This window comes from Amblyraja radiata, chromosome 26 (genome assembly GCF_010909765.2).
Source record: "Amblyraja radiata isolate CabotCenter1 chromosome 26, sAmbRad1.1.pri, whole genome shotgun sequence".
NCBI lineage: Eukaryota > Metazoa > Chordata > Chondrichthyes > Rajiformes > Rajidae > Amblyraja > Amblyraja radiata.
In genome coordinates this window covers 6,386,608-6,409,027 of record NC_045981.1, presented here as the reverse complement: position 1 = coordinate 6,409,027, position 22,420 = coordinate 6,386,608, and the positions used below count along the sequence as shown (strand labels likewise).

The 22,420-nt window shown below is 40.0% G+C and overlaps 1 protein-coding gene across 1 annotated transcript; it reads left to right on the top strand.

The window, feature by feature from the left end:
- The first annotated feature begins 774 nt into the window (after positions 1 to 774).
- Positions 775 to 22,309, top strand: LOC116987837 (myosin-4). The gene is made up of 40 exons (XM_033044094.1): positions 775 to 831; positions 1,559 to 1,777; positions 1,874 to 2,017; positions 2,096 to 2,252; positions 5,071 to 5,098; positions 6,682 to 6,799; positions 6,911 to 7,003; positions 7,127 to 7,190; positions 7,292 to 7,390; positions 7,492 to 7,595; positions 8,495 to 8,633; positions 9,252 to 9,370; positions 9,458 to 9,607; positions 9,717 to 9,887; positions 9,988 to 10,288; positions 10,386 to 10,450; positions 10,580 to 10,667; positions 10,762 to 10,879; positions 10,988 to 11,111; positions 11,422 to 11,558; positions 11,686 to 11,941; positions 12,027 to 12,269; positions 12,371 to 12,547; positions 12,644 to 12,789; positions 13,194 to 13,284; positions 13,391 to 13,780; positions 13,889 to 14,015; positions 14,127 to 14,245; positions 14,525 to 14,721; positions 14,830 to 15,013; positions 15,831 to 15,996; positions 16,202 to 16,326; positions 16,518 to 16,826; positions 17,083 to 17,286; positions 19,246 to 19,371; positions 19,493 to 19,663; positions 19,753 to 19,857; positions 20,429 to 20,524; positions 21,899 to 22,033; positions 22,187 to 22,309. The coding sequence occupies exons 2-40, from the start codon at positions 1,574 to 1,576 to the stop codon at positions 22,199 to 22,201; spliced, it is 5,805 nt and encodes a 1,934-aa protein (XP_032899985.1). The 5' UTR covers positions 775 to 831; positions 1,559 to 1,573; the 3' UTR covers positions 22,202 to 22,309.
- Positions 22,310 to 22,420: the final 111 nt, after the last annotated feature.

Sequence of the window (22,420 nt, the reverse complement as noted above, 5' to 3'; positions counted from 1 at the left end):
CTTATGCTATGGTTTGTGGAATATGTCACATTTTTCACCATATATTTTATGGAAATTATGGAAATGTACAATTTTGCATTTTAATTAAACCTATACTATCCTGACCTTTTTAATTAAACTCCAGCTGTCCTGGCCATAGTTTCAACATGGATATTAGGTGCTGGACAGGAATTTATAAAAACAATTTAGTTTTTCAAACGGATTTGTAAATTATAAATGTGGCTTGTGCTTATGAAAAAAAAAGTACCACCTGTTTAGTAGAAGCCTATTTTAAAGGTTCAGTGGAATGAAGATACTAAAACTTGGGTTTGTTATTTGTCAGCTTTACAGCTTCAACTTATATGGCTACGTGTGGTGTCAATCGGATTACTGCTAATGAATTCCAAAGCAAATTGCTTATGTTGCTTGTCTAATTATATCCCGATATTAGACCAGTCAATGCACCAAGAAAATCTGCTCATCAGGCTGTTGTATACTAAATATAGGAACCGGACTTGCTGTGGCTCACAAAAAAAAAGTATATATAAGTTGACCAGAGCACAGAGAAAGCTGCTGGTGCCCAACCATCGGGGTAAGTTTCTCACTTTCTTCATAAACATTCACTGGTGAAGCCGGGAAGGGGAGGGGGGGGACCCCATCACGTCTCTCGGGTATTAAATGATGAGGAAGAAGAAATCAATCCAGAAAACCCCCACAAATAGAATAGACCAACCAACATAAACATTTTGGCTCATGTAGATCAGACCCCGAATGATGTAAAATTAATTAATTTATTATTTTCTTTTGCTAGAATTACGTGGAATATTTTATTCTTCACCGGGACTGAAAAAGGTAAAGGATGATTGAGCAAGCAAATGTTCTAACAGAAACGTGTGATTGATGAAACTGCGTTTGATTTTTTTAAGTTGATAATCGTTCGGTGATAGCGCATAAAATTCAAATACATATGATTAATCTGATTCAAATACTTAATGATTCAGCACGAGTTGTTATTGAACACCGCATTAAAAGTAGTTGCTTCAACATCCACCGGCGCAGCGTGATGTATCATGTATCACGAATAGCATAAACGCTGCACATATTCTGTGCAACAGTGGCGAGGTGATCATCATTTTCTACAGTTACAAAGCAAACGATTCACAAATATTTAATACCAATGAAAGATAACCAGTGCATATAATTTACTTTGTAATTATATGTTTAAATGATATTGGCATTCAAGAAACGGATTCAAAAGATTTATTAAATGAGATTTTCGCACTATTTTCTCGTTAAATTAAGCGATGTATAATTGCTCTGGTCTTGAAGAGTGAAGCTCCACGTTTTAGGATTTTTGAGAACACTATGGCCAGGCCACAAGAGCACGTTTGTACATTAAATAGTCGTACTCTACAGAATCAATACATTCAGAATGAAATGAGAAACATGCTGAAAAGAACGTGCCTCGTTGCTTTCTGATAAATAAGTCAGTGAATCATTTGTTACTGCTAAAACGAAATGCATGGATTTTGCTGATGCTATTTAGAATCATATATACACATTTTCCCGTCAATTCCAGCAATAGACCGAAGCCATGGGGGATGCGGAGATGGCAGTGTTTGGAAAGGCGGCGTCGTATTTACGGAAGACTGATAAAGAAAGGCTTGAAGCTCAGAACCGACCGTTCGATGCCAAAACCGCCTGCTATGTTACCGATCCTAAAGAACTGTTCGTGAAGGGAACCGTCAAGAGTAGGGAGGGCGGCAAAGCCACCGTGGAGACCTTATTAGACAAGAAGGTTCGTTGAATAGTTAAACGTAATACTGTATTCGGAAACCTCTGCAGCGTACGCCAATTACACATTTCATTAAATTTGCCTGTTGATTATTTTCAGACCGTTACTGTTAAAGCCGATGACGTTCTGCCGATTAATCCTCCAAAATACGATAAAATAGAGGACATGGCCATGATGACTCACCTGAACGAGGCAACCGTGTTGTATAACCTCAAAGAGCGTTATTCGGCCTGGATGATCTACGTAAGTACAGTTGTTGGATCTTGCAAAATGACCATACTGAAATACCTGATAAATTCTAATTCCATTCTCCCACCTTAGACCTACTCTGGGTTGTTCTGTGTCACTGTGAACCCCTACAAGTGGTTGCCAGTGTACGACGCGCAGGTTGTGTCGGGATACAGAGGGAAGAAGCGTCAAGAGGCTCCTCCTCACATCTTCTCCATCTCTGACAACGCGTATCAAGCCATGCAGACGGGTAGGTGGCCAGACTTGATCATAATAGTTTTTAGTTTCTGTTTAGAGTCGAATTACTACCGAGTTGTAGCAAAAACATGGAACAAAGGTATACAGATAACAAACAATAATTCCGACATCTGTACTCTTGCCTTCGGTCGGGGCTTGAGAAGAGAGCCAGATGACATGTTGCAACTTGATAGGACTTTGGTTCCGCTGCGTTTGGGATATGGTTTGCACCTTTGATCGCCGCATTACATGAAGGATGTGGTGTGTAGACAATAGGCAATAGACAATAGGTGCATGAGTAGGTCATTTGGCCCTTCAAGCCATTTAACATTCAATGTGATCATGGCTGATCGTCCATAATCAGTACCCAGTTCCTGCCTTCTCCCCATATACAATACAATAATATACAATATTTTACTACATGTCATTTGAACCTCAGTGAGGCTCAAACAAAACTCCGTTTTCCACAGCCATACAAACAAAGACAATTCCTACAAGACATACAAACAATTCAATTTACACTAACATCCATCAAAGTGAATCTCCTCCTCACTGTGATGGAAGGCAAAGTATTTTCTCTCCCCTGAATCCGCTATCTTCAAGAGCCCTATCTAGCTCTCTCTTGAACGTATCTAGAGAACTGGCCTCCACCGCCCTCTGAGGCAGAGAATTCCACACTCACAACTCTCTGTGAGAAAAAGTGTTTCCTCATGTCTGTTCTAAATGGCTTACCCCTTATTCTTAAACTGTGGCCCCTGGTTCTGGACTCCCCCAAGATCGGGAACATGTTTCCTGCCTCTAGTGTGTCCAAACCCTAAATAATCTTATAAGTTTCAATAAGATACCCTCTCATCCTTCTAAATTCCTCAGTATACAAGCCCAGCCGGTCCGTTCTCTCAGCATATCACAGTCCCGTCATCCTGGGAATTAACTTTGTGAACCCACGCTGCACTCCCTCAACAGCAATAATGTCCTTCTTCAAATTTGGAGACCAAAACTGCACACAATACTCCAGGTGTGGTCTCACTAGGGCCCTGTACAATTGCAGAAGGACCTCTTTGCTCCTATACTCAACTCCTCTTGTCAAGTCAAGTCAAGTTTATTTGTCACATACACATACGAGATGTGCAGTGAAATGAAAGTGGCAATGCTCGCGGACTTTTGTGCAAAAGACAAACAACCAAACAAACTATAAACACAATCATAACACACATATACCTTTACATAATAAATAATGGAAGGAAAAACGTTCAGTAGAGTTAGTCCCTGGTGAGATAGGCATTTACAGTCCGAATGGCCTCTGGGAAGAAACTCCTTCTCAACCTCTCTGTTCTCACCGCATGGCAACGGAGGCGTTTGCCTGACCGTAGCAGCTGGAACAGTCCATTGCAGGGGTGGAAGGGGTCTCTCATGATATTGTTGGCTCTGGAGTTGCACCTTCTGATGTATAGTTCCTGCAGGGGGGCAAGTGAAGTTCCCATAGTGCGTTCGGCCGAATGCACTACTCTCTGCAGAGCCTTTTGTCCTTGGCAGAGCAATTCCCAAACCAGATGGTAATGTTCCCGGACAAGATGCTTTCCACCGCCGCTGCGTAGAAGCACTGGAGGATCCTCGGAGACACTCTGAATTTCCTCAATTGCCTGAGGTGGTAAAGGCGCTGCCTTGCCTTACTCACGAGTGCTGAGGCGTGTGATGCCCATGTCATATCCTCGGAGATGTGGACTCCCAGATATTTAAAACAGTTCACCCTATCCACAGGATCCCCATTTATCCTCAATGGAGTGTACGTCCTCGGATGATGTGCCCTCCTAAAGTCCATGATCAGCTCCTTCGTTTTTTTGATGTTCAAGAGGAGGCTGTTATCCTGGCACCAGAGTGCTAGATCAGCCACCTCCTCCCGGTAGGCCTTCTCATCGTTGTCTGAGATCAGGCCCACCACCACAGTGTCATCAGCAAACTTAATTATTGAGTTGGAGCTGAACCTAGCCACACAGTCATGTGTGTACAGTGAGTACAATAGGGGGCTGAGGACGCAACCCTGGGGCGATCCTGTGCTCAGGGTGAGGGACTTCGATGTATTCCCTCCCATCTTGACTACCTGGGGCCTGGCGGTGAGAAAGTCCAGGACCCAGGCACACAGGGAGGTGTTGAGCCCCAATTCCATTAGCTTCCCGGCCAGTCTGGTGGGGACTATCGTGTTGAAGGCTGAACTGTAGTCTATGAACAGCATCCTCACGTAGCCCCCCTTCTGGCTGTCCAGATGGGAGAGAGCGGTGTGCAAGACCTGGAAGACCGCATCATCCGTGGATCTTGTTATGAATGTAGGAGGTATGAAACTTGTTATGAATGTAGGAGGTACAACAGAATGCTACATGGATTAGAGGGTATAAAATGTACGGACAAGTTAGACAAATTTGGATAGTTTTCTCTGCAGTGCTGTAGGTTGAGGAAAGACAATATAAATATATTAAGCTATAAAGTATCTGTGCTCAGTCAGTATCTGTGCCCCAAGGTGGAAAGATTAAAGGGCATCGTTTGAAGGAGATGAGTGGCCAAATATCCCCTGGTGATGGTAGTGGAGGCAAAGACAATATGGCTTTAAGAGGTTTTCAGACAGACACATTGTTATGCAGGGAATGGAAGGATGTTGATCCCGTGCAGGCAAAGGAGATCAGTTTAATTTGGCATCAGGTTCGGCACCGATATTGTGGGCTGAAAGGCCTGTTCCTCTGTCGTACTGTTCTATATTCTACATGTGCTGTGTCGCCCAACAAACCCACACCTCTCTGTGATTTGAACTCTGGATACTGATGTTGTTTTCTTTTTCCCAGATCGTGAAAACCAGTCCATCCTGATTACGTGAGTGTTACTGAGTTCAGAGCTTGCGATAGTGTGATAGAGGTGTCATTATTTATTTTTGCATATTAATCACATCGCTAATATCACCATGGAAATGCATTTTCTGTTAAAACCCACTTCCCTGTTTCCTCGTCGACCCCAACTGCCGTCCACTTCTTCAATCCAAAAACCTCTCCAATTCAGCGAAACTGGAGCTGTCCTCCTCCCCATTCAGATTCAGTCACGTTTAGTTCTGTGCTCACAACCTTCCCTGTAGCGACACCTCATTAAGATTCACAATTCTTCCCTGGCGTTGTCTCTTCGGCTATATTTTCTATCCATGTAATCAGGGGACATCTAGAATCATTCAATTATAGTCTCATATGCGGCGTTGATTTTAAATCACTCTACGTTTAATAATTAATAATATAATAAATAATCAATAATTGAATAAATAATTAAATATTCTTGAATAAATTTGCTGTAATTTTATAAAATAATTCCAAAAGTTAGCTTCTTATGCATAGTCAGAGCTGAGTGGTGTCCAAAACACCACAGGGTTTCTTCGGAGTTTCTATAGTATTAGGTTACGTGATCGGTCTTTTCATAGTCTCGTCGACCTCCCCCTCCAAACCCCTCAAGACGTCCCACTATGGCAACCTAATTTGCGAGTTTAGAAGAGTTTGCGCTCGCCACAAACTCATAGCATGGTCGACACGTGGTCCGAGGAGGTCACTGTAACTCTCCTTCATGTTCGAGAGAAGTTCCCGCATACTTGCGGCCTCAGTTTGGTCGAGGAACATTTTTCAGTATGCTGAAAAATTTTCGCGAGTAAAAATTGGTCGTCATGTCTGAACTCGTAGTGCAGTGGTAGTGGGGTCGCCATGTAAGGCAGTCGAGGTAGCCATAGGCAATCTCCTTTGCTGACCGGGCATTTTAATTGGCTCATTGGAGATTTCAGAACCAAGGAAAACCGACCGGTAATGTTAAATGCCCGCTAAACTTTATTAAAAGTTGTTTGGGTGTGTGTGTGTGCTGACGGTCGATCCAGCTCGCGGTTTCATCGCTGACTGTCGATCCAGCTTGAGGTTTTTCAGGCGAGTGCCCTTGAGCTTGAAGGTCGAAGACAGTTGCTGAAAAGTCGCGCAAGTGGGACAGGTCCTTAAGTGTTTCTTCTTCATGGCGATGTGAAATCGCATTCATTGGCGCAGCGGTAGAGTTGCTGCCTTACAGCGAATGCAGCGCCGGAGACCCGGGTTCCATCCCGACGATAGGTGCTGGCTGTACGAAGTTTGTACGTTCTCCCCGTGACCTGCGTGGGTTTTCTCCGAGATCTTCGGATTCCTCCCACACTCAAAAGACGAACAGGTCAATTGGCTTGGTAAATGTAAAAATTGTCCTTAGTGTGTGTAGGATAACGCTAATGTTCGGGGATCGCTGGTCGGCGCAGACCCGGTGGGATGAAGGGTCTGTTTCCGTGCTGTGTCACTAGACTAAACTACACCAAGCTTTTTTTGGAATTGTAGTTTACTTGAATCTTTATTCCTTCAGTCTGTCTCGCTGTTAGTTTGCTAATTGTTCACTTCGTCACGTTCTTCACCCAGCGGAGAATCTGGTGCCGGGAAGACTGTGAACACGAAACGTGTCATCCAGTACTTCGCTTCAGTTGCAGCAGTTGTCGACTCCAAGAAGAAGGAAACTCAAACTTCTGGGAAGAATAAGGTGAGACAGAGCTGGTACCACGCACAATCTGACACCTTCCTGCAGTTTACTTCTAACTTAATTTAGTAAATTAGTAAATTCTAGATTCTAATATCGAAAGTATTTTTGCAGGGATCACTGGAGGATCAAATCATCCAGGCTAACCCACTGTTGGAAGCCTTCGGTAATGCCAAGACTGTGAGAAATGACAATTCATCTCGTTTCGTAAGTTTCCTGAGCAGTTTCATTACCCTCTTGTGTGCAGGCAATGATTAACAGAGCAGTGTTGATTAAAATGTTTCACACAACTAAATCGGTTTCTGATATGCATGTTCTTTATATTTCAAGGGTAAATTCATCAGGATTCACTTCGGTACCACTGGTAAACTGGCTTCTGCTGACATTGAAACCTGTAAGTGCAGTGGAACTGGATTTGTAAATATTGTGTGTAAATCAAATTGTTGACTAGTTTGACATGTTCTTTGTCAATTCTATATTTGTTTGTCTCACCAGATCTCCTGGAAAAATCCAGAGTGACATTCCAGCTGAAAGCTGAAAGGAGTTACCACATTTTCTACCAGATGATGACCAATTTCAAACCAGAAATCGTTGGTATGATTCAAAGTGTTGAACTGAAGAATTAAAATGAGTTGGTTTACAGAATTACCTTTCTGTAGTTGCTCACGTCTTTCCACAAAACATTTATTTTGCAGAGTCATGTCTAATTACCACCAATCCTTATGATTATCCTTTCATCAGCCAGGGTGAGATTACAGTCAAGAGTATTGATGACACAGAAGAATTGGTTGCAACTGATGTGAGTAGTTGCTCTGCATTTATTTGTACCTTCTTAATTTGACTAATACATTATAATACATTAATATAATCAAGCCATCATCGACATTAATCTATATTGACACAAAAGATGTTCATAACTGAATGAAGATGATTTGATTAAAATAAAAATAGTGTAAATAATTATAATGGTTGACCTAGGAAGTGTTTATGTGCACGCAAATAAGAAAAATAAACCTGCCATCTCAGACATTCAGGTAACACATAGTAGGCCAGATTGCATCCCAGCTTTTGGTTTGGGAACAGCTCTGCCCAGATCACAAGAAACTGCGAACAGTTGTGGATGTAGCCCAATCCATCACAAAGACCAGGCAACCTACCATTGACTATATCTAAATTCATGGTGGCTTGGAAAAGAACCAATATAAACAAAGACTTGTCCCACCCCCCTCATTTGTTCCTCTTTTCCACTCGCATTGGGCAGAAGATAAAGAAGCTTCAAAGCGCACACCACTAGACTGAAGAACAGCTTCTTTCCCTCTGTTATTAGGTTTCCGATTTGACCTTCCATACGTTAGGGTACTGTCTGATTCACCTTAACACCATTGTGTTCATTGGACTTTGTCTCTGGAACTGATGCACACCAATGCAGATAATTATATTCTGCACTCTGCATTTGCTCTACCTTTGCTCTACCTATTGTACTTGAGTGTGACTTGATTGTATATATGTACAGTATTATCCGATTTTATTGGGTAGCAGGCAAAACAAACATTTTCACTGTACCCTGGTTCACATGACAATAATAATCCTACACCTACAAAAATGACTACTCAAAATAGTTTTTGGATGTGTCTACAAGATAACTGATGTGTTCAATGCATTAATATTGTTTTGGATTCTAACCATTTTGTTGCACAGACTGCCATCGATATCCTTGGCTTCGTCATTGATGAGAAGTGGGGCATCTACAAACTCACTGGCGCAGTGATGCACATGGGCAATATGAAATTCAAACAAAAACAGCGTGAAGAGCAGGCAGAACCAGACGGCACAGAAGGTAACAGTTCATTTCACTTCTGCATTTAGCATTATTTGCAAATTCAAAATAATACGGACCTTCAGTATAATGTAATCAGTGCCAAAAGATTTTTGAAAGATATCCAACCTCCCTAACAAATATCTAGAGTTAATGTTCGCCACCAGAATGTTGTGGTGTTCTGTGTTCTTTTTCCACCCTGGGCCCATCACAAACCAACTCACTATATTGTTCATCGGTAATTTTATGTTAGCTACTTGGTACAACATTGATATATTGTGCAGAAGATGTTTAAATAAGGTCGGATGAATCAGGCAAACAGCTTGCTGTGCACAGATCCAGATATTCCAGTGTATTGCCAGCAGTTCCACACAGAGAGAAAATTAAACTTCCTGGCAGTTGCTTAGTGAAATTTCTTGAGTGAATGCCTCAGTGTATAGATTGCTGGAATGCAGCAAACAGTCCGTGAAGGAAAGGGCGTTATGGCATTGCTTCTAGGGAAGCCATGCAGGATTCAAATGGCCTTTTGGCTGTCTGTGTGTCTGTATGAGAGAAGATAACATACAAAGGTTATTTTCTCCAAAGAAAACAATTCATTGCCATTTTCAAATGTAATAATTTGCCTTTACCTTATGTTAGATGCCGACAAAGTTGCCTACCTGACCGGCCTTAACTCAGCAGATTTGCTAAAGGCATTGTGCTTTCCACGGGTAAAGGTTGGCAATGAATTTGTGACCAAAGGGCAGACGGTTCAGCAGGTACGGTTACCATGATGGTTCACAGATGTTTAAAATACTTTATTTAGAGTGTTACCTTCAACTAATACACATATTCTATTCTTTTAGGTGAACAACTCAGTTGGTGCTCTTTCCAAATCTGTTTTTGAGAAAATGTTCTTATGGATGGTCATCCGTATCAATCAACAACTGGACACAAAGCAGGCCAGACAGTATTTCATTGGTGTGCTGGACATCGCTGGTTTTGAAATTTTTGATGTATGGTTCAGAATTATAAACATTAACTAGATCAAATATTTAAAATTGACAACACTAAAGGCTAATAAGGGAATTAATGATAACACAAGAAATGTCTTTATTTGTTCAGTACAACAGCTTGGAGCAGTTATGTATCAACTTCACAAATGAGAAACTGCAGCAGTTCTTCAACCACCACATGTTTGTTCTGGAACAAGAGGAGTACAAGAAGGAAGGAATTGAATGGGAATTCATTGACTTTGGTATGGATTTGGCTGCTTGCATTGAGCTCATTGAGAAGGTAGGTAATATCATGGAAGACATAAATGAAAATAGAATATAAATCTAGTTTTATATTTATGGAAAAGGATTAATAAAATAAACATTGGCATTGTCCACAGCCCATGGGTATCTTCTCAATCCTCGAGGAGGAGTGTATGTTCCCCAAGGCCTCAGACATTTCCTTCAAGAATAAGCTGTATGATCAGCACCTTGGAAAGTCAAACAACTTCTTGAAGCCCAAGCCTATCAAAGGAAAGCCTGAAGCTCACTTCTCACTGGCCCATTACGCTGGCAATGTGGACTACAACATTACTGGCTGGCTGGATAAGAATAAGGATCCACTGAATGAAACTGTAATTGGGCTGTTCCAGAAGTCATCAGTGAAACTCTTGGGTATTCTCTACGTTGCAACCGCTGAAGGTAAATCTCTGCTATAAACGGCTGTTAGCAATGGTATTGCTTTTTCGCCTTTAATAATTTGTTAAGAACAATTAAATGTGTTGCTTCTTTGTCACAGAAAGTGGTAAGAAAGCGGGCAAAAAGAAGGGTGGTTCATTCCAGACAGTGTCTGCTTTGTTTAGGGTAAGATTTTTCCTTGCACATTCACTTATCACAAGTTATATGAATCGTGAATTAATATGTAAATTATTGACTGAAATGCATCAGACTAATGTACAATTGTGTAACTGTCTTTATTTTTTAACCTCACAGGAAAACTTGGGCAAGCTGATGGCTAACCTGAGAACCACACATCCTCATTTTGTGCGCTGTCTCATCCCCAATGAGACAAAGACACCAGGCAAGTCGTAGTTCCATCTATCCAGTCAATGTGTCATAGAAAATAATTTTGTGTTCTACTTTATTCTTTCAATTACTTATGTTGTAAACACCAGGCACTATGGAAAATCACCTTGTCATACACCAGTTGAGGTGCAATGGTGTGCTGGAAGGTATCAGAATTTGCAGAAAGGGATTCCCAAGCAGAATCATCTACGGTGACTTCAAGCAAAGGTGAAATATCTCAAAATATACATTTTTATTCCATTTCAAATAAGTTGGTCAATATATTTAGTTCTAATAAAAATCACCAATAATGCGTATAAAACTCTCATGCAACAGGTACAGGATTCTAAATGCAAGTGCCATTCCTGAAGGCCAGTTCATTGATAGCAAAAAGGCATCTGAGAAATTACTGGGATCCATTGATGTAGATCATACCCAGTACAAGTTTGGACACACTAAGGTAATTATGTTGAAAGTGTAAGTTTTGTAATGTGAAATAACGAGATGAATCAACAATATACTTTTGAATGTAATCTTAGGAACAGGTGATTTGAAAAACATCTTTGTTAATATGTAAGTGGATATCTGAGGCCAGTAAAATTCAACTAAAATGCACTCCATTCTCCATTAGTTCAGTTCTGCAAAATACTTATTCTATGTTGACATTCTGATACATATTTTTATGCACAAGAAAGCAGTTTAAACTGTGCTCCTAAAATGTTTATGTTTTTAGAGTTAAGTATTCAAACTGATCCCTTACTTTGTTTAAGGTGTTCTTCAAGGCTGGTCTCTTAGGTACACTTGAAGAGATGAGAGATGATAAGTTGGCACAGCTCGTTACCCGAACTCAAGCTGTATGCCGTGGCTTTTTAATGAGGGTTGAATTTACGAGAATGATGGAAAGGAGGTAAATATTGCTTTACAAATATCCAACAATATATTTACACATAAACAAATTTTATACATGAATATAGCAGTTTATTCCATAAACAGAATATTGCTCTAATCTTTGTTAATTTTACCATGGCCTTTAGGGAAGCACTGTATACTCTACAGTACAACATCCGTTCATTCACCAATGTCAAACACTGGCCATGGATGCAACTGTACTTCAAGATCAAACCTCTCCTGAAGAGTGCTGAAACTGAAAAGGAAATGGCAAACATGAAAGATGAGTTTGAGAAAACTAAGGAGGCACTTGCCAAATCTGAAGCACGGAAGAAGGAATTAGAAGAGAAAATGGTGGCCCTTGTGCAAGAAAAGAATGATCTCCTACTTCAAGTCCAATCGGTACCTACATTGGCTATCTTTGCATGGTTATACATGTATACAAAACACATGGCCTGGTATAATTCATTGTATCATTTTATTGCAGGAAGGTGAAACTCTGGCAGATGCAGAAGAAAGATGCGAGGGGTTGATTAAAAATAAGATTCAACTAGAGGCTAAAATGAAGGAAGCTAATGAAAGATTGGAAGATGAAGAGGAGATGAATGCTGAGCTGACAGCTAAGAAAAGGAAACTGGAGGATGAGTGCTCAGAATTGAAGAAAGATATTGATGACTTGGAGCTCACATTAGCCAAAGTTGAAAAAGAAAAACATGCCACTGAGAACAAGGTATTAAACAGTGATTTTGATGTCAAATTGATACACTATTCATAAAAGATTTCTGATGATTACATGTCATTATTCTGTTCATTTTGTTTTGCTGAACATAGGTGAAAAACCTCACTGAAGAGATGGCTAGTCTTGATGAAAGCATTGCTAAAGTAACCAAGGAAAAGAAAGCTCTCCAGGAGGCCCACCAGCAGACCTTGGATGATCTCCAGGCTGAGGAAGACAAGGTCAACACTCTGACCAAAACAAAGACTAAGTTGGAACAACAAGTTGATGATGTGAGTATTTTAAACCATGATTAAATCAAATTTTTTGTTGTTGCAGTTATCATGGATTGAAGTAAATTTTAATAAAACATACTGTTTCTTAAAAAGCTTGAAGGCTCTCTGGAGCAGGAGAAGAAACTCCGCATGGATCTGGAGCGTGCTAAGAGAAAGCTTGAAGGTGACTTGAAGCTGTCTCAAGAAATAACAATGGACTTGGAGAATGACAGGCAGCAACTGGATGAGAAACTAAAGAAGTCAGTATTTAAAATTATGAACAAATATGTTTTTTTTTGGTAATCCACTGTTTAAAATGATTTTCTATTTGTCACGTTGATGCCTTGCAAAATATCCAGTAACTGGATGAGAAATTAAAAAGTCAGTATTAGGTCTTTGTTATAAGTCACTGTTTAAAATTGTATCCCACTTGCCTTGTGCATGTCATGCAATGTTTATTTTTCATGACATTGACACTTCTGTTGGAAAACGTTAAGTTGTACCTATTTAAGCTTCTGTGATTGTGCTACATATATTACTTACATGAACATACACTTAAAAGATATATGGTGATATGTCTAAAGTATATTTTTGGTATCTGCTGTTTACCAAGTAACCATTTCTTCCGAATGCTAAAGAGAATAAGCCATTTTTGTTATTAAAGGAAAGAGTTTGAAATCAGCCAGCTTCAAAGCAAAGTTGAAGATGAGCAGGTTATGGCTACCCAACTACAGAAAAAGATTAAAGAATTACAGGTGATGTATAAGTCCAGTAAAATTAACAATGCCTTTCAGTGGAAGTCATGCACATGAATTGATACTACTGGTTCCATGATTATAACCAATGCATATTTATCTTAAGGCTCGTATTGAGGAGCTTGAGGAAGAAATTGAAGCTGAACGTGCCGCTCGTGCTAAGACTGAGAAACAGAGAGCCGATCTTTCTCGGGAACTTGAAGAGATCAGTGAGCGACTGGAAGAAGCTGGTGGGGCAACTTCAGCTCAGATTGAAATGAACAAGAAACGAGAGGCAGAATTTCAGAAAATGCGCCGTGACCTAGAAGAATCCACCCTCCAGCACGAAGCCACAGCTGCTGCTCTTCGCAAGAAGCAGGCTGACAGCGTTGCAGAACTTGGGGAACAAATCGATAACCTGCAGCGGGTGAAGCAGAAGCTTGAGAAGGAAAAGAGTGAACTGAAGATGGAAATTGATGACCTCGCCAGCAACATGGAATCAGTGTCCAAAGCTAAGGTACGGTGATAGAGGACACTAAATACTACACTTTTATAGTTAACTTTGAATTGTTGGTGTTGTTCAGTTGGTTTTGCTTCTCTTGAAAACTGGTTGCTTTGTTTTCAGGCAAACCTTGAGAAAGTAGCACGGACACTAGAGGACCAGGTCAGTGAAATGAAGACCAAACACGATGAACATCAACGGTTGATCAATGACTTATCAACTCATAAAGCACGTCTTACAACAGAAAACGGTATTGATCTTGATTTCAAAATAATATTGATATATATTTGTTGTTCACCATATAGAAAACATTACCATGTAATATTTGTAATATTTCACTCACATTATCTTTAATTCACAGGTGAGTTGAACCGCCAAGTGGAGGAGAAAGAGGCCTTGGTATCGCAGCTGACAAGAGGGAAGCAAGGATATACCCAACAGCTTGAGGAACTGAAGAGGCAGCTGGAGGAAGAAACCAAGGTACTAAATTAACTTGAGAGATTTGTTTCACAGGGAAACTTTCTAAACGTGCATTATTGTCAATTTTGAACCAATTTAATGTTATAAAAATGCAACATTTATGTTATAAAATATTATATTTTAATGTACTGATGTCCAGCAACTTACTTTAGGATTTCCCTCTAAAGCAACATTTCTTTTCATTGTGACCATAAGCAAATTAACAAGGTTAAGTTACTTTCTAATAATCACAATGATATTGAATATCATGTCGTTCATGCCACGTTGTAATCATTTCAGGCTAAGGGAGCCCTGGCCCATGCTCTGCAATCTTCCCGCCACGACTGTGACCTGCTCCGTGAACAATATGAAGAGGAGATGGAGGCAAAGGCTGAGCTCCAGCGTGGAATGTCCAAGGCCAACAGTGAAGTGGCTCAGTGGAGATCAAAATATGAAACTGATGCAATCCAGCGCACAGAGGAACTGGAAGAAGCCAAGTATGTAACAAAGAGGAACCTATGTTCATGCAGCACATGCTGTCAAGGAGAATGTATGTTCTTCCAAAATTTCCTGTGAGATGGACATGATGGTTTTGTGTTTTTCAGGAAAAAACTTGCTCAGCGTCTGCAAGATGCAGAGGAGCATATTGAGGCCGTGAACTCCAAATGTGCTTCACTGGAAAAGACTAAACAGAGACTACAGAATGAAGTGGAGGATCTGATGATAGATGTAGAGAGGGCAAATTCAGCAGCAGCAGCTCTGGACAAGAAACAAAAGAACTTTGATAAGGTAGGAGCTGGTTGTTGCGTTGTTTCTCTTTACATGTCGTTTTGAAGGAAGTAACCAACATCATGTATTTCCATTTTAGCCAGGGACTGGCAAGCAGCTGGTAGTTTAAACAAATGTCTAAACAATTGAAAGGGTTCAGTGGTTTTGGCATTTCCTGAGTGTGAAAAAGTCACATTAGAAATAACAGACATTATTAAATTACTGAACCCTTTTAATATTGTACCATCCTAAGAAGTACTTCTTTCTTGTTTATTTACACATTCAAGCATAATATTATGTTTGGGAAGTCATAAAATCTTAGAGAGTCATAGTCATAGAATCATAGAGTGATACAGTGTGTAAATAGGCTCTTCGGCCCAACTTGCCCATACTGGCCAACATGTCCCATTTACACTAGTCGCATCTGCCTGCGCTTGGTCCATTTCACTCCGAACCTGTCCTATCCATGTACCTGTCTAACCGTTTCTTAAACGTTGTGATAGTCCCAGCCTCAACTACATCCTCTGGCAGCTTGTTCCATACACCCACCACCCTTTGTGTGAAAAGGTTACCCCTCAGATTCCGATTAAATCTTTTCCCCTTCACCTTGAACCTATGTTCTCTGGTCCTCGATTCTCCTACTCTGGGCAAGAGGCTCTGTGCATTTACCCGATCTAATTCTCTCCTGATTTTATACACATGGATGCTGGGAAAATATCAGTTCAGTTTTCAGATTGAAATCTATACATCTTTCTCACTGGCTCTCACACCTCATTGATACTGAGACAGAAGTTAAATTTGAGAATACATTTCTTACATTTACAATTGTACAATTAAGGTTCTGGCAGATTGGAAACAGAAATATGAGGAGACCCAGGCAGAACTGGAAGCATCTCTGAAGGAATCTCGTAGTTTGAGTACAGAAATCTTTAAGATGAAGAATGCATATGAGGAATCTCTAGATCATCTTGAAACTCTTAAACGGGAGAACAAGAATCTACAGCGTAAGTCTATACCCATTCTCTCATTTAATATTATTAACAAGATACTTACTTATCTTGGAATTTAATGCTTTTACAGATTCAATTCTGATTCATTGCCCATTCCCTCTGAAATTTCACTAATAATGTAAAATATGCACGCATTTCTATTGTAATCTAAGTTTTATCAACTCAAGATAGGTTGAACTAACACTACATTTAAACACAGAGGAGATTTCTGATCTGACTGAGCAACTGGGTGAAAGTAGCAAGGCCCTCCATGAGATGGAAAAGGCAAAGAAGACAGCTGAGCAGGAAAAAAGTGAAATCCAGTCAGCATTGGAGGAGGCAGAGGTAAGGTTAACAGTTATTTCAACATTACATTTTAGAAATAGATATTTTGAACTATCATTGTTGTCAAATAGATTAAATGTTGCAATAATATCAAACGACCTGTTTAAAAGATATTTTTAAGATATAAAAAAATCAACTTTAGCGACAACAATGTGCAAAATACTGAAAAATACAGTTAATCTCTCTCGTAGGCCTCTCTGGAACATGAGGAGAGCAAGATCCTCCGCATTCAGCTGGAACTGAACCAACTGAAATCTGAAGTTGACAGAAAGATTGCAGAGAAAGACGAGGAGATCGATCAGGTGAAGAGGAACCACCAGAGAGTTGTGGACACAATGCAGAGCGCTTTGGAGGCTGAAGTCAGGAGCAGGAATGATGCCTTGAGAATCAAGAAGAAAATGGAGGGTGATCTAAATGAAATGGAGATTCAGCTGGGACATGCCAATCGCCAGGCTTCAGAAGCTCAAAAACATCTCAGAAACATACAGGGTCAATTGAAGGTTTGTCTGATGAGATAATGATTTCCAGTACACTGTTATTTTAAATGTTGTATGATTGTCAGTCAATTATGTAAGTATTGATTTTCTTCTCGCAGAACCTAATATAAAATGCAAGATTTGTTATTTGAACTATGAGTTAGATTTTTCAAACTATTTATTGATGAAAAACAGCTTATTACTACCTGATTCAATTATAAGATAAGCATTACAGTGTACTGTAATACCTGGTAACAAAGCAATCTTGCATTATAAACAGGACGCCCAGATACAGCTGGATGATGCCTGCAGAAGCCAGGAAGACTTGAAGGAGCAACTGGCCATGGTGGAGCGCAGAAGCGGCCTGCAACAGGCTGAGATTGAAGAAATGAGAGCCGCTCTGGAACAGACAGACCGAGCTCGCAAAATTGCTGAACAAGAGCTGATCGATGTCACTGAAAGAGTTCAGCTGCTGCACTCTCAGGTTAGTTCCCACATTGATGTCACCCTACATTACCACCAGGTCTTGTTAGGCATTGGTCAGGTTACTCTTGTTTAGATTATCCTAAAAGGGGGATTTTATAATTGCTTTGTTCAATTTCCTGTTTGGATACCATCTGGTTTACAGGAAATGATCTCCAGTGATAGAACATTGAAACACAGAGACATAAAAAATAGGTGCAAGAGTAGGCCATTTGGCCCTTCGAGCCAGCACGGCCATTCTATATGACCATGGCTGATCATCCGTAATCAGTATCCCACTCATGCTTTTTCCCAATATCCCTTGATTCCGTTAGCCCGAAGAGCTAAATCTACCTCTCTCATGAATACATCCAGTGAATTGCCCTCCACTGTCTTCTGTGGCAGAGAATTCCAGATTCACAACTCTCTGGGTGAAGAAGTTTTTCCTTATCTCAGTCCTAAATGGCCTACCCCTTATTGTTAAACTGTGACCGCTGGTTCTGGACTTCCTCAACACAGGGGACAAAATTCCTGCACCTAGCCTGTCCAATCTCTTAAGAATGTTATATGTTTTAATAATAACACCTCTCATCCTTCTAAATTCCAGTGAATACAAGCCCAGTCGACCCATTCTTTCATCATATGTCAGTCCCGCCATCCCGGGAACTAACCTGGTGAACCTACGGTGCAATCCCTCAATGGCAAGAATGTCCTTCCTCAAATTAGATGAAAACTGCACACAATACTCCAGGTGTGGTCTCACCAGGGCCCTGTACAACTGCAGTAGGACCTCATTGCTCCTAAACTCAAATCCTCTCACAAAGAAGGCCAACTAGCTTTCTTCACTGCCTGCAGCACCTGCATAATTATTTTCAGTGACTGATGTACAGGGACACTTAGGTCTCATTGCACCTCCCCTTTTCCTAAACTGACACCATTCAGATAATAATCTGCCTTCCTGTTCTTGCCACCAATGTGGATAACCTCACATTTATCCACATTATACTGTATCTGCCATGCATCTGCCCACTCACCCAACATACCCAAGTCATCATAGCATCCTCCTCACTGCTCAGCTTTGTGTCATCTGCAAACTTGGAGATGTACCATTTGATTCCCTCGTCTAATTCGTTAATAAATATTGTAAATAATTGGGGTCCCAGCACGGAGCCTAGCGGCACCCCACTAGTCACTGCGTGCCATTCCGAAAATGACTCGTTCATTCCTGCTCTTTGTTTCCTGTCTGCAAACCAGTTCTCTATCCATGTCAATATCCTACCCCCAATACCATGGGCTCTAATTTTGCACAATAATCTTTTGTTGCTCATTTTTCCTGCTGTGTTCCAACCTCAAGAATCCAGATCAGCACCAATAATGGTGTGAGGGCCAATTTTAATGTTACTTGATTGCCTCATCTCTCCATAGCATGACTTCAGACATCCAATATCCACTGGCATATAGCCAGCAGCGGATTGATATCCGTCTCCCTATATTTTGTTTGTTATTGGTTCCGTCAAAATTCTTCCTCCACCTCCCACAATATATTAGTGCATATTGAAACTGAGATTAGATTCATCTTTACTCCTGCAAAATTAACATTAGGGTACAGATAATGTGAATGCAGTCTTTCTTCCAGGGAAGGGAAATGAAAAGCTAGAGAACATAAATTTAAGGTAAGAGAAGAAAGATTTAAAAGGGACCTGAGAGGCAATTTCTTCACACACAGAAGGTGGTAGATACTGTATATGGAACAAGCTGCCAAAGAAAATGAATGTGGTTGGTACAATAATAAAATTTAAGAGACATTTGGACAGGTAAATGGATAGGAAAGATTTAGATGGATATGGGCCAAATTCATAAAATGGGTCTAGCCTAGATAGCCATTTTTGTCAGCATGGATAGGTTGAGATGACGAGCCTGTTTCAGTGTTGTACTTCTCTATGATTGTATGACTCTTATTCAAATGTGTCTTTTCCTCCAGAATACAAGCCTCATCAATACAAAGAAGAAGCTGGATGCCGACCTGAATCACATCCAGTCTGAAATGGAAGAAACTATCCAGGAGTCAAGAAATGCTGAAGAGAAAGCCAAGAAGGCTATCACTGATGTACGTCATAAATTATTTTAACAATTTGAATTTAGTTTTCAAATATTACCTCAATTAATTACGTTGATAAAATTAGAATTTCGAACATGTAATGATTTGCACAATTGTCTCATATTGCAAGGCTGCCATGATGGCTGAAGAGCTGAAGAAGGAACAGGACACCAGTGCTCACCTTGAACGAATGAAGAAGAACCTCGAGCAGACAGTGAAGGACCTGCAGCTTCGCCTGGACGAGGCTGAGCAGCTGGCAATGAAAGGAGGAAAGAAACAGCTCCAGAAACTGGAGGCCAGGGTAAATCTTGAGACTGTTTTACTGTGCACACTGAAACTTTGGATATAATATGAATATTATGGAATAAATCCCGTTTTGTGGTTGTTTAGGTGCGCGAGCTGGAAAGTGAGCTGGAAGGCGAGCAGAAGCGAGGTGCTGATGCTATTAAAGGTGTTCGCAAGTATGAAAGAAGGGTCAAGGAACTATCTTATCAGGTACTGTACAGTTAATAATCAATTGGTGCACTTAATTCAGCCAAAACTCTGGAAGGATAACAGTGTTCCTGTAGCTATACCCCTGCAGTCAGCATGATTGGTGCCCTGACCACCCTACAACATTTGCTTTGTCCTTTGAGGTTAGCCCATTCCCCGAAAAGTCCTGTTTGAGTTGTTACTTTCCCAATCTTGGTTGATTGAAGAAAGTGTTGTCATTTGTATGCACCAAGTAACAGAATCTTCCAATAGAAGGAATCTGGTGGGCATAACACAAGTCTTGTGGTAAAGGCATTTTGGGGTCGTACAGACAATTAACCTTTGACTGGGTCACTGAAAAGAAACCCTTTCTCAACACTAATCAGAGGGAGGGTCCTGCTGTGAGATGATGAGCGGAGCCAGAAGAGGCCATTGGTGATGAAGTGAGTGGAGCACTGAGAAGGCAGCAATGTAAATATCACAGAGGGATGAGTGGGTCAGCAAGAACCAGGATATGTATCTTTAAATGTGTCATAAGAATACAATAAAATGAAAAATAAAACATTTCAAATGTTGCTTCTTTTGTGACATTCAGTCAGAGGAAGACAGAAAGAATAATCTGAGACTACAGGACCTGGTTGACAAGCTGCAGATGAAGGTTAAGGCCTACAAGAGACAATCGGAAGAAACTGTAAGTTATTATGACTATAACTGCAATTTTTCAAGAAAATTATTTTGTATGACATTAAATTTTAAGATTTTTGTATAATATAAAGAAGAACACAATCTACATTAATAGTAAGGTGGGAATATCATGTCTATGGGCAGAGCATTAAAACACCATCTCTATTCATTGTTCTAGAAATGTTTCAATTAGATTCTTTCCCATTGCTCTAATCTCAAAAGAATAGAATCCTTGTGAATATCTGAGCTCTGAAATATTTGACATAATATAAGGCTCATTATCATAATTCATGAAAAGCTTGTTTTTAACGGGTCAGTTAAAGATTAACAGCATTATATGTAGGACCAGGTGTAGCATAGTAGGCTTATCAGCCTTCACCATTCAATAAGATTAAATCCGTTCTTTAATTTTTCTATCTATTTTCCCGTATCGAGAAATCCACCAGGTCCAAGCTGGAATGGACTTGACAAAGTCTTTTGTGTTGGAAATTCTAAAAGTATTTGCTTTTTCTCAGTCCTAAAGTTATTCTAGTCTCTTCAGGCAGCTTCTCATCATCTACTTTAGCAAATATCTCAAGAATTTTAAATAGTTCAAGAATACCATCTCCTGTTGTTCAAAATTCCAAAGAATGTGAGCATGTTTTATTATGTACAGTATCTGCTCACATGACTGGTCTCACCTCAAGAAAATAATAAAATGGGCAAGTGGAATGCTAGCTTGATTCAGAGGACTGAAGGACAATTTATATTACAGTTCCACAAAACATTGATTAGCCCACAGCTGAAATAGTGCAAACAGCTATGAATGCTTTACCTGAGGAAGAAAATATTTTCCTTTGGATGAGATTAATCAGAATGACACCTAGACTCCAAAGGTTACATTTTGAGGGGTTTACCAAACTAAGATTCTATACCATGAGATTTAGATTAAGGGTTGCCAAGATTGTGTGGAAATCGAGAGGATTGATGTAGGAAAACTGTTACTATTTGAAGCCAAGCGCTAGTAGGTATAGCATGATTGTTTTCCACATTAGAAGTAAATAGCTAATCATTTATTTGAATGCATGTGATTCACTAATAAATTAAAGTATCTTAACCCCAAAGTGTAAGAGATCAACACAAAGAATGTTTCAGAAGAGACCTTCATCCAATCTAAACTAAGTAAAATCATGTATTTTGTGCAAAAGATTGATTAGTGCAGATTTATGCATTATCCAATCTTGATATTCAAAAAGTAAAGCCGGCAGACCTTCATCCAATAAAGCTCAAAAACTGTAAATTTCTTAATTAGTTGGTCATCAAAAGTATAATGGTGTTTAGCAATCACCTGGTAAATAATTTTCATTCTTAAAATCTGAGCTTTCACACTGTTTTCCTACAGGAGGAACAGGCCAACGTTCACTTGTCCAGGTTCAGGAAGATTCAGCATGAACTGGAGGAAGCCGAGGAACGTGCCGACATTGCCGAATCTCAAGTCAACAAACTTAGAACTAAAACCCGCGAAATTACTATCAAGGTACAGTAAAAGTATTCAAAATGGTGATTTATATCAACATGGAGGAATAGATAAAGCGATCCTTATTTCTGTCATTAATCAATGTGCAAGTAAATTTGAAAGGCACATTTATAATATTGATTTAATCATTTGCATTTCCTTTTTACCTATCAGAGCGCTGAAGAGTAGATGACTACTTGAAATGGTCCAAAGAAGAAATCTACAAAATGTGTATTTCTTTGTAACATAGTTTTATAAATGTAGCAATATCAACAAAAATAAACGTGCAACACTAAATTGTTTCCTTGTTTTATTAAGACGATGCAATAATTATAGTCCATCTCAAAGCCTCTTAAATGCCACCATCAAATCGGCCTCCACTGCCACCCCTGGCAGCACATGCTAAGC